Genomic DNA, 12,348 nt, shown 5'->3' with positions numbered 1-12,348 from the left:
TAATTTTAAAATGCATCTTGAAAGAAAATACAGACTACAAAGCGTGTAAAGACTTTCTTTACATATCAAGATTTAAAGATGTATGCATTGTTAAAGGCTAAAACTGAAGTTGTGTTTACTAAATTCAATCTCAACTAAATGATACAAAGATTAGACAGACAAGTAGAAGAGAGAAGGATTGGTAGAGATACTGACACGGTTACAGATGTATACCCATTGGCTGTTACTAGACAGTCCGAAAACAAAAAGATGGCCACAGAAAGGAAGTGGGTAAAAGAAAAAGCTTATAGATCACATAGGAAGGATTCTGGGGCACGGGGTCAAAGCTATTATCTCCCTCCTCCAGACGCCTGAGAAAATGTGAATGGGGAAATTACTTCATGGGCTGAAGAGAATTTTAATTGCTCTCTAAGGTCATCAGAACTTAATGATTTCCTGCCAGAACTTTTTCCTTCTGAGACACCATGGGGGAGTCTAATATCATAGGAAGCCATCTATATTTTTCATCCCAGTATTTAGGGTGCCACATCAATGGTAGTGCACCCACATCTTATTACTGCTTACATCTTGGACTATGACTAAATGTGCCCCTTCTCTTATTCCCTTTCAGGATTTCCAATGAACACTCCCCCAAACTCCAGATCCGGAGTCACAGTTACCTGAGGGCTGTAAGTGAAGTCTCCATCAACCGAAGCTTGGACAGCCTTGACCCTGCTGGCCTGCTCACGTCACCAAAGTTCCGCTCTAGGAATGAGAGCTACATGCGAGCCATGAGCACCATTAGCCAGGTGAGCACCATGGCTACGGGCCATTACCTGCATAAGGGTTAGTGGACACAGGGCATGAAAGGAGTAAACCACTGATGGGTCAGCCTGATCTACATGCTACACATGTTCAACAACTACTAGGGAAGGATAAAGGACACGGAAATTCACCAGTAGTCAGTCAGCACCAGCACACTTGCCATCAGGAAGTTGACAGATGAGGTGATAAAGATGCTTGTGGGATAGAAGGACATGGTAGACGTCACTGGCAAAAACCATAGCACTGTCTGATCATAAGAGTAGAAGTATTGAGCAGGTCATCAAGACAGAGACCCAGGGACAAGAAGGGAGATACGTCCTACTTATCTCAGCTGGGTCCCAGGTAAATATTATATCTTGGCAATGAGACAAAAGCCACTTCTAAGAACCAGTATGCTGGACCAGGGATTAAGACTCAATAAAAGCAAATTAATTCTATGTCCAAAATACTCAGTCTATCCCCACAAAGGTCTCAGAGTGTGGGAGATGGCTGTTTTACCTAAGATCGGGGATTAAGAAGACCTGGGACTCTTGGAGGACTTGACCCTGCAGCTTTTGGGGGGCCATGAGAGGAACCAAAGATACCACAGGGGCTGACTTCCTCTGGGAGCACAAGAAGGATATTTTTTAAATGAAATGTAAGAACTCTGAATTTAAATTTCTATTAAAAAAAAATAACTACTATACAATTAATTCAGCTAGTACTTATTGAGCAGAACACTGGACCAGATTATACAAGTTATTCATTGATGAACAGTACAAAATCACTTGCCCGGCCTTGGATATAAACATTTTAAAAAATATTTATTTCTTTACTTATTTGAGAGAGAGCAGAGTGAGTGAGAGAGAGAACATGAGCAGGGGAATGGGGAAGAGAGAGAAGGAAAAGAAGGCCCTCATCTGAACAGAGAGCCTGATACTGGGCTCGATCCCAGGACCCTGGGATCATGACCTGAGCCGAAGGCAGACGCTTAACCTACTAAGCCACCCAGGTGCTCCTCCCTGGATATACTTGTTAATGCATAGCTTTGCATGCCAGGCCCAGGAGACTGGACTTCATTTGTTAGGGATGGGATTGATTAAAGATTAATTGAAACCTCAGCTTTTAAACAGGCAAGAGATATGATCAGAACTTTGATGTGAAATAATTCGTATGGAAAAAATAGAGAAAAGATGAGAGAGGATGAATGGTTAGAAGTAAAGAAGCTAGTCTGGAAGACATTGTGATCACCAAGGTAAAAATTAATGCTACTAGCAGTGCAGCTACAAATGGTGGTAGCAATGGTGAGGGTGGTGGTGGTTAAGGTAGTGGTGATGAGGATGGTGATGGTGACTGTGGTGATGAGGAAGAGGTTGGTAGTGAGGGTAGTGGTGATGGGGATGGTGACTGTGGTGATGAAGAGGAGGATGGTAGTGAGGGTAGTGGTGATGGTGATGGTGACTGTGGTGATGAAGAGGAGAGTGGTAATGATGGTGGCTAGCCAAACACGGTAGGCTGAGAACTGAAGCATCTCTAATCTACCAGAGTGAGACCCTGAAATAGGACCATGGTTCTTGCTTTGTCCCTACCAACAAAATAGAGCTCTTTACTCTAACTGCATTCTTGAAGAGCAAAGACAAGAACCATAGCAAGGCCCCAAAGAGCAGGGCAGGGTGGGAATTGGGGAAAGCTGGCATGGGGGATCCCCACACCTGCCCACTGCACATTTCCTTACTTGAAAGAATCCTGCAAGAACATGCATGCCCACCTGTGCTAGCTGATATGTCCAATGATACTCACTATCCCAACTCCCAGGAATATAGTTGGTGCCTCATTTGCTGAAATTTTGAGTAGCCTCCCCTTACTTTTTTTACAATAAGGAATATAATATTTAAAATTTCTTGGGGCACTAGGGTGGCTCAGTTGTTGGGTGTCTGCCTTCAGCTTGGGTCATGATCTCAGGGTCCTGGGATTGAGCCCTGCATTGGGCTCCTGCTCAGTGGGGAGCCTGCTTCTCCCTCTCACACTCCCTCTGCTTTTGTTTCCTCTCTGTCTCCTTGTCAAATAAATAAATAGAATCTTTTTTTAAAAAAATAATAAAAGTAATAATAAAATAAAATTTATTTAAGCTTTTGTATATTCCAGATGGCCTCATGGTCACATAGGCTTCTGGAAAGGTAGTCTATAAATCCAGCTGTCATACATATAGATTACATTGAATACATCAGTGGATTTTTAAAAAAATTGTTGGAAAATATTTATACCCATTCACTGCTTTCATAATTCTAAATGTTTAAATTTTATTTCTTATGAAGATTTTATTTATTTGCCAGAGAGAGAGAGAGAGCACAAGCAGAGGGAATGGTAGTGTGAGAGCAAGCAGCAGACTTCCCATTGAGCAAGGAGCCTGATGCAGGACCCGATCCCAGGACCCTGGGATCATGACCTGAGCCGAAGGCAGATCTTAACCAACTAAGCCACCCAGGCAACTCTAGATTTTTAAATTTTAAATGTTCAAGACAGGAGAAACATGTCACTTCCCCCATCAGGACATTGAATCTACATAGCTGCCTGGCTTGAGTCCCTGTGCCACGGATCTGACCTTCCTGAGACACCATCACATCCTAGTGACAGCCGAGTAACTTATCAACAAAAAAGAGGCACATGTGGGCCCTGATGCTACAGCAGGTTGTGCCCTGTAATCTGGTGGTATAATCACTTAGCCTTAAGTAAAATACAGAAAGAATAGCCATCCTAAATGGATTCCTAATGATACATCATTTTTCTAGTCTCATACTCACTTTTCAAGTAACACAATATTTCTAAGGATAATTTCAAACTATTGCAGTCCCAATAGTGTCATTATTCAGAGGAGAATAGTTTCTTCTTCAAAGTAATACTACCATATATATTCTAGACTTTTCAAAAAGTGGTCAGCTTTTCTGATGTTGGGGATATTCTCGCTCATAGATCCTTAGTAGCAACTGTAATTGTATAGAATTTAAATGCATTATATCCTATTCCCTTTTAAAACCTGGCATATTATTCATCAAAGCCTCCTAGAAAGATCAAAGTAAAATGTTATAAGCCAAAATATTGGTCTAGAATAACTAAATTGTTTATTTATGCCATTCATACCTCAAAGAAATAAAATACCTCTAAAAACAGATTGTGCATGCATGGTAGAGAAAAATTGAATTTTTTTATATTTAGTCCCTTTCTTTTTTTTTTTATTTTATTTATTTTTATTTCCAGCATAACAGTATTCATTATTTTTGCACCACACCCCGTGCTCCATGCAATCTGTGCCCTCTATAATACCCACCACCTGGTACCCCAAACTCCCACCCCCCGTCCCTTCAAAACCCTCAGATTGTTTTTCAGAGTCCATAGTCTCTCATGGTTCACCTCCCCTTCCAATTTCCCCCAACTCCCTTCTCCACTCTAAGTCCCCATGTCCTCCATGCTATTTGTTATGCTCCACAAATAAGTGAAACCATATGATAGTTGACTCTCTCTGCTTGACTTATTTCACTCAGCATAATCTCTTCCAGTCCCGTCCATGTTGCTACAAAAGTTGGGTATTCATCCTTTCTGATGGAGGCATAATACTCTATCCCCAGGGGTACAGGTCTGTGAATCACCAGGTTTACACACTTCACAGCACTCACCAAAGCACATACCCTCCCCAATGTCCATAATCCCACCCCCTTCTCCCAAACCCCCTCCCCCCAGCAACCCTCAGTTTGTTTTGTGAGATTAAAAGTCACTTATGGTTTGTCTCCCTCCCAATCCCATCTTGTTTCATTGATTCTTCTCCTACCCACTTAAGCCCCCATGTTGCATCACCACTTCCTCATATCAGGGAGATCATATGATAGTTGTCTTTCTCTGCTTGACTTATTTCGCTAAGCATGATACGCTCTAGTTCCATCCATGTTGTCGCAAATGGCAAGATTTCATTTCTTTTGATGGCTGCATAGTATTCCATTGTGTATATATACCACATCTTCTTGATCCATTCATCTGTTGATGGACATCTAGGTTCTTTCCATAGTTTGGCTATTGTGGACATTGCTGCTATAAACATTCGGGTGCATGTGCCCCTTTGGATCACTACGTTTGTATCCTTAGGGTAAATACCCAATAGTGCAATTGCTGGGTCATAGGGCAGTTCTATTTTCAACATTTTGAGGAACCTCCATGCTGTTTTCCAGAGTGGCTGCACCAGCTTGCATTCCCACCAACAGTGTAGGAGGGTTCCCCTTTCTCCGCATCCTCGCCAGCATCTGTCATTTCCTGACTTGTTGATTTTAGCCATTCTGACTGGTGTGAGGTGATATCTCATTGTGGTTTTGATTTGTATTTCCCTGATGCCGAGTGATATGGAGCACTTTTTCATGTGTCTGTTGGCCATCTGGATGTCTTCTTTGCAGAAATGTCTGTTCATGTCCTCTGCCCATTTCTTGATTGGATTATTTGTTCTTTGGGTGTTGAGTTTGCTAAGTTCTTTATAGATTCTGGACACTAGTCCTTTATCTGATATGTCGTTTGCAAATATCTTCTCCCATTCTGTCAGTTGTCTTTTGATTTTGTTTATATTTAGTCCCTTTCTATATTTTGTACTACACATACATCTAATAAAAATGGGGGTTTTTATAAAGTAAAGCTTGAGAATAAAGAATTTTTAAAAGTCACATTTAAAATATATATATATGTATTTGGTATAATAACAGTCATTTCCAAATTAGCCTAATTAATTCATAATAAATAAATTATGTCTTCATTTATTTCAAGTCAAATTCTCAAATATCTTCATCTGGAGTGGTAAACCAGAAGCCCACAGATATTTCTGGCTGGCAATGTATTGGATTTCTACATCATTTTTTTAAAAAGTGAATAAGCAGCTATTATGCTCAGTGGTAATACCAGCAGTTTAGCTATGACTTGTGACCTAGATCATCCCTTTATTGTATGCATTCAAAGAAATAAAAACTCAGATGAATTAAAGGTCTACGAATACAGCCAGTACAGAACCTAGAAATCCAAGTATCCTGACTCCTCACTGACACGTTTCTCCAGTACCTACTGGTATGGAGATATTGATGGCAACAATATTGCTAATAATAGGAGTAATAATGGAAATGATAACAGCAGAATAGTCATCATGAATTGCTTACCTGATACATATAAGAAACTTTTCATATTCTCATTAATTTCATATCAACTACAAAAAAAGATCATTTCTTACTTTATGAAATTCAGTTTAGACATTTGTAGTAAATTGATTCATTCTTCCCACTACACTGTCTCACAGAATAACTGCCACTATTTTTGGAGTATCTACAATGTGCCCAGAAATATAATATGCATTTTGAATATTTTATTTTTATCCTTAAAGCATCCATAGGAAATAGACATCATTGTACCCATTTTACAGATGAGGAAAGTGAGGCTCAGAGAATTCAAGCAAATTGCCCATGATAGAATAGAAAGAGCATTAAACTATACCTGGAGTGGGGGGCACCTGGGTGGCCCAGTGGGTTAAAGCCTCTGCCTTCGGCTCAGGTCATGATCTCAGGGTCCTGGGATCAAGCCCCGCATTGGGCTCTCTGTCAGCAGAGAGCCTGCTTCCCCCTCTCTCTCTCTCTGCCTGCCTCTCTGCTTACTTGTGATCTCTGTCTGTCAAATAAATAAATAAAATCTTTTAAAAATAAATAAATAAATAAACTATATCTGGGGCATCTGGGTGGCTCAGTCAGTTGAGCCTCCAACTCTTGATTTCTTTTTTTTTTTTAATTTTTTTAAAGATTATTTATTTATTTATTTGACAGATAGAGAGATCACAAGTAGGCAGAGAGGCAGGCAGAGAGAGAGGAGGAAGCAGGCTCCCTGCTGAGCAGAGAGCCCGATGCAGGGCTCAATCCCAGGACCCCGGAATCATGACCTGAGCCGAAGGCAGAGGCTTTAATCCCCTGAGCCACCCAGGCACCCACAACTCTTGATTTCTTAATAACATTCTTTTCTCTAACTTACTTTATTATAAAAACATAGTGCATCGTGTATATAAGACATAAATATGTTTTAATCAGCTATGGTGTTAGTAAGGATTCTTACTTATAATAGGTTATTAATAGTTACATTTTTGTGGAGTCAAATTTGTATGTGGATTTTCTTTTTTTTAGAATTCTAATTTATTAGAGAGAGAAAGAGAAAAGCATTTGCTGGAGGACAAGAGCAGGGAAGGGGGAGAAAGAAGCAGACTCCCCCCTGAGTGCGGAGCCTTACATGGGGCTCAGTCCCAGGACCCCAAGATCATGACCTGAGCCAAAACCAAGAGTCAGACGCTTCACTGACTGAGCCACCCAAGCACCGCTGTATGTAGATTTTCAACTGCATGGGGGAGTCGATGCCCCAACTCCCTTGTTGTTTGTTCAGGGTCAACTGTATTTTAAAAGGCACTAAACAAGGGATTCCTGATTGGCTCAGTCCCTTGAGCATCTGCCTTTGGCTCAGGTCAGGATCCCAGAGTCCTGGGATGGAGTCCCCATCGCATCTGGCTTTTTGCTCAGCAGAGAGCCTATTTCTCCCTCTGCCTGCCACTCTCACTGCTTGTGCTCACTCTAACAAATAAATAAATAAAACCTTTAAAAAAATAAAATAAAATGCACTAAATGACATTAAGAACATGATATAAGACATGAAAGAAAAAGATACATCTGAATTTCAAAACCTTAAAAATCACAAAACTCAGGAAAAAATCAGAAGTAAAAGAAAAATCACTTCAGCAATGAAGATTAGACTAGAAGGAATACAGGAGCAAGTGAATGAGATATTTCATACACTAAGAAAAATAGAATCTAAAGAGGAGGGACATATTTGAAATCAGAAAGAAATGAAGAGGTAAAAAGGATTCAAGAGACACTGATAAATATTTTGGACAAAGACCGTACATATAGATAATAGAAGTCTCCAAAGAAGAAAATGAAAGCAAAGAATGAGAATGAATAATAAAAATAATAATTAAAGAAAACTTTAATAAAAACAAAAAGATTTTTCAAAAGCATATATTGCATACCTGAGATTGACCCAAAATAACTAAGACATAGTCTAGTAAAATGAAAGGACTCTGATTTCAAACAAAACAAAATAAAACAAAGCTCCTTGGACTTCTAGACAGAAGAGCAAATGACCTAGAAAAGAAAAAAAATCGATGAATCACTTCTACTCCTGAAATCAATATTACACTATATGTTAACTAACTAGAATTTAAATAAAAATTTGAAGGAAAGAAAATTAAATTCTCATCAGCCTCTTTAACAATAGTTTATGACAAAGGAAAACTGAGTGATGTTATGATATTCAAGGAGGTAAAATGTGAACAAAGATTTTATACCCCCATAAACTGACTTTCATATAAAAGGCACAGACAAACTATTATAAACATGAATGGATATAGGAAACATCATTTCCATGAGCCCATCCTGAGGAATCAACTAGACAATGAGATTTGGACAACCCCAATGACCAGAAATAAGAACTAGTGGTGAATAGGTGTAGAGACTCATTTCTGGACTCTTGATTCCATTCCATTGGTCTATATGTGCCAATTATTGTGGCTTTGATTATTGTGGCTTTGCCGTCTAAGTTTTGAGATCAGGAAGTATGAGTCCTCCAGCTTTGTTCTTTTACCAGGATTGCTTTGGAAATTATGATGTATCAATGTATTTTTCTGTGTGGGTTTTTTTCCCCCTTGGAATTCTTTGAGCTTTCTTGGATTCTGACATCTGACTAGTGGGAGTTCCACAAATAAATAAATAAAAGTAAGGCAAATACTAATGAAATAATTCAAGAAATGGTCCCAAAACTGAAAGACATGATTCTGTAAATTGAGAGGGACCCATCAGTACCCAACACAATTGATAGAGAAATATCCACATAGGGAACATCATGGTAAAATGTTAGCTCATTTGGGCCAAGATCCTAAAGGGCTTTCAAAAGAGGGTGAGAAAAAACAGTTTATACGGAAAGGCTCAGGAATGAGAAAGGCAACTATTTTTCCAGACTCTAGCGTGTATGGAGACTAAGAGACAAGGAGCAAAGCCTGAAAACAATGGAAAGAAGAAAGAATGCAGGCTAGAATCCTGAATGCAAGCATACTCTCCCTTAATAGTGGTGATGGAATACAGACTTTTCCATCAATGCCAGGTGGCCAGCTTGTCCAGAAAAGCACCGGAAGATGTTTTCCACCAAAAGGAGGGAATAAAACAAGGAAGAGGAAACAGGGACTCCACCACCATTGAGATAATCAAGAGCACCCCCACAGTGATAGGGAAGAGAGAACCCAGGATAGCTGGAGGCTTGGCAGCCATAGATTGCAATAAGAGAACAGAGGCTTTGAGGCTAATGCTTTAAGGGCAGGAAGGAAATCAATAGGTTACCTGAGGTCTACAAATGTATTAACAGGCTCAATTCACATAAGCAACTTTTTGGAAATACAGATGCAAATACCGTAAGATCCAACTGGAAGAATTGAAAGTGATTGCCTCTTTCGGGGGGAGAATCTGGGGTGGGGGGAGTAAGTGGGTTAGGAGTTTGCTCTTTTTCTTTATAAGCCATCTAGAACTTTTTAACCTGGATCTGTAGAATTTTGATAAGGAACAATCTTTTTACATGAAAAAACCGTAGTGGCAAGCATTAAATATACAGTTATTTATAAGAGACTAAATGAGGGCTAAAGCAGGGAAGAACATGTAGGTTATATGCTCTGCAATGTAAGAATAGCACAACTACTTTAAATGAGAAAAGAATAGAGAGTGAATACACAAAAAATAAAAGGAATTGTTAACTTCTCAATAATGACATGGATATGGTAACCATTCTGGGATGGTTGTGCATATATTACAGAAGAAACACATGAATAATTGTAGACTATCCCAATTCTATCATCTCCTTTGCCCCCTGAGAACCAGGACTTTGAGTATGGAATCAAGGTATAAGTATCGATATAATATAGAACAGTCTCAATTTTAGTTGGAGATATTCACTAGATCTGCCTACCAAAAGACCTAGTTTTGCCCACTAAACGATGACCAACTCAGTAGCAATGACAACAAGGCTTCCTGAGGCCCAGACTGTGTTCTTGAGATACCATTTCCCATTAAAAGAAGAAGGACCTTTAGAAAAAAATACTGATGCCAGGACTGAGCAGGAAAGGTAGAAGATGAGTTTGGAATACCTTGACATAGCTGATACCAAGGAAGTTATCAAAGACTACTCATTTCATGTCAAAAGGATTCAGGAGGGGTGCCTGGGTGGCTCAGTGGGTTAAGCCGCTGCCTTCGGCTCAGGTCATGATCTCAGGGTCCTGGGATCGAGTCCCGCATCGGGTTCTCTGCTCCGCGGGGAGCCTGCTTCCTCCTCTCTCTCTCTCTGCCTGCCTCTCTGCCTACTTGTGATCTCTCTGTGTCAAATGAATAAATAAAAAATCTTTAAAAAAAAAAAAGGATTCAGGAGCCAACCTAAGAGGCTCCTACCAGTTAAAGATCAGTGAGTTCAAATTTGAAGTGAACTTAAAACCATCAAATATTTTTAAACTGTGAATTCATCTTGGTATTTTTAAAAGTTAATTGATCGCTTTTGATAGATAAGAGGGAACAGATTTATTATCTTGAAAATAAGAAGGGGGAAAAAAACCAAACACTTTTTCTGCCATTCCTATATGACCTAAACCACTGAATAACCAAATAATGTGAGAGGAAGCATTTATTTATAAAAAATGCTCCAACTAGTAACTGCAAAAGTAATGATGGAATTAGAATATCACAGTTTTACAACTCCCAGTGAATTAATGGATCTAGGCTTTGAGCACCAATGACTCCTAACAAAAAAAAGAGAAACAAAGCAGATATAATGTGTCTCCTGATAAAAGAACACATGACCCGTAGTCTTGCCAAAGGGATTGAACCAGAATCTTATAAAGCCCCTGCACCTAGCTTACAATTTTCAGGAAATACAAAACACGGAGGAACATGCTAAATCCTACCGTGAGAATGAAATCAGCAAATTCAGACTGTGGGAAGCTTTACAGGTCAAACAACCCAGATGCTTCCATAAATAAATTGCAGTTTAAAAACTATAGGAGGAGGGTGCCTGCGTGGCTCAGTGGGTTGAGCCTCTGCCTTCGGCTTAGGTCATGGTCCCGGGGTCCTGGGATTGAGCCCCACATTGGGCTCTTCAGCAGGAAGCCTGCTTCCCCCTCTCTCTGCCTCTCTGTCTGCTTGTGATCTCTCTCTGTCAGGTAAATAAATAAAATCTTTAAAAAAAAAAAATTATAGGAGGAAGGCCTATATGTTAAAAGTGAATTGAAAGATATATTGAAATTTTTAAAAATGGGTATAACTAAACTGTAAGGTCCAAGGATGCACATAAGTGAAAAAACCCAAGCAATTCCTTGTGAAAATAATTCTTGGGGCCCCTGGGTAGCTCAGTGGGTTAAGCCTCTGCCTTTGGCCCAGGTCATGATCTCAGGGTCCTGGGATCAAGCCCCACATTGGGTTCTCTGCTCAGCGGGGAGCCTGCTTCCCCCTCTCTCTCTGCCTGCCTCTCTGCCTACTTGTGATCTCTCTCTGTCAAATAAATAAATAAATCTTTAAAAAAAAAGAAAATAATTCTTTGTAATTATTTATATAATTTATAGTTTATAAAAACTCTAATTCCTACAAATTCCTACAAATAAATTTTTTATCTTTATAAAGATAAAACTCAAAGTAGCGGCTACTTTTGGAGGGATGACGGGGATTATAGTTAGGATGGGGCATAGAGAGGGGTTTCTGGGGTGCCTGGAAAAATCTGTCTTTCTTTTTTTTTTTTTTTTAAAGACTTTATTTATTTTTAATTTTTTATTTTTTATAAACTTACAATATATTTTTATCCCCAGGGGTACAGGTCTGTGAATTGCCAGATTTACACACTTCACAGCACTCACCAAAGCACATACCCTCCCCAGTGTCCATAACCCCACCCCCCTTCTCCCAAAAAATCTGTCTTTCTTGAGCTGGGTAGTGGTTACAAGGGTGTTTGCCTGATTATAATTCATTAAGTTACACATTCTCTTTGTGTGGTTTTCTTTTTTTTTTTTTTTAACAGCTTTATTTTATTTTATTTTATTTTTGAAGATTTTATCTATTTATTTGACAGAGAGAGAGAGATCACAAGTAGGCAGAGAGAGAGAGGGAAGCAGGCTCCCTGCTGAGCAGAGAGCCCAATGTGGGGCTCGATCCCAGGACCCTGGGATCATTTCCGTGCCGAAGGCAGAGGCTTTAACCCACTGAGCCACCCAGGTGCCCCCACTTTGTGTGGTTTTCTGTATCTGTATATAATAAAAACAAAAGGTTAAAAGAGAATGAAGGAGAATCCTGTTAAGAAAGAAGTCTAATAAAGAAGGTTAAGTGGAAAAAAAAACAGAATGCAGAATTATATTTACTCTATGGTCCAATTTTTTATGAAAAGTAGGTAGGGAAGTGGGCATATATACCCTCTGAACAGTCAACCAAGTTTAATAGT

General features: G+C 39.5%; 1 protein-coding gene and 1 long non-coding RNA gene across 11 annotated transcripts in view; one reads left to right on the top strand and one right to left on the bottom strand.

Annotated features, from left to right (window-relative positions):
* DLGAP1 (DLG associated protein 1) overlaps positions 1 to 12,348 on the top strand; it is an 876,459-nt gene that overhangs the window by 686,745 nt on the left and 177,366 nt on the right. For all 10 annotated transcript variants that reach the window (XM_032311577.1, XM_032311574.1, XM_032311575.1 and 7 more), the window contains one exon: positions 611 to 788. In XM_032311577.1, coding sequence (XP_032167468.1) covers positions 611 to 788 — 178 coding nt within the window. The remainder of the gene's footprint in view (positions 1 to 610; positions 789 to 12,348) is intronic.
* Positions 1 to 12,348, bottom strand: part of LOC116572480 — a 333,614-nt gene that overhangs the window by 268,451 nt on the left and 52,815 nt on the right. The gene's annotated exons all lie outside the window — the stretch shown is intronic.

The sequence above is a fragment of the Mustela erminea genome, chromosome 13 (assembly GCF_009829155.1).
Source record: "Mustela erminea isolate mMusErm1 chromosome 13, mMusErm1.Pri, whole genome shotgun sequence".
Lineage (NCBI taxonomy): Eukaryota > Metazoa > Chordata > Mammalia > Carnivora > Mustelidae > Mustela > Mustela erminea.
The sequence above is the reverse complement of the archived record's forward strand: the minus strand, read 5'-3'. Positions and strand labels throughout refer to the sequence as shown.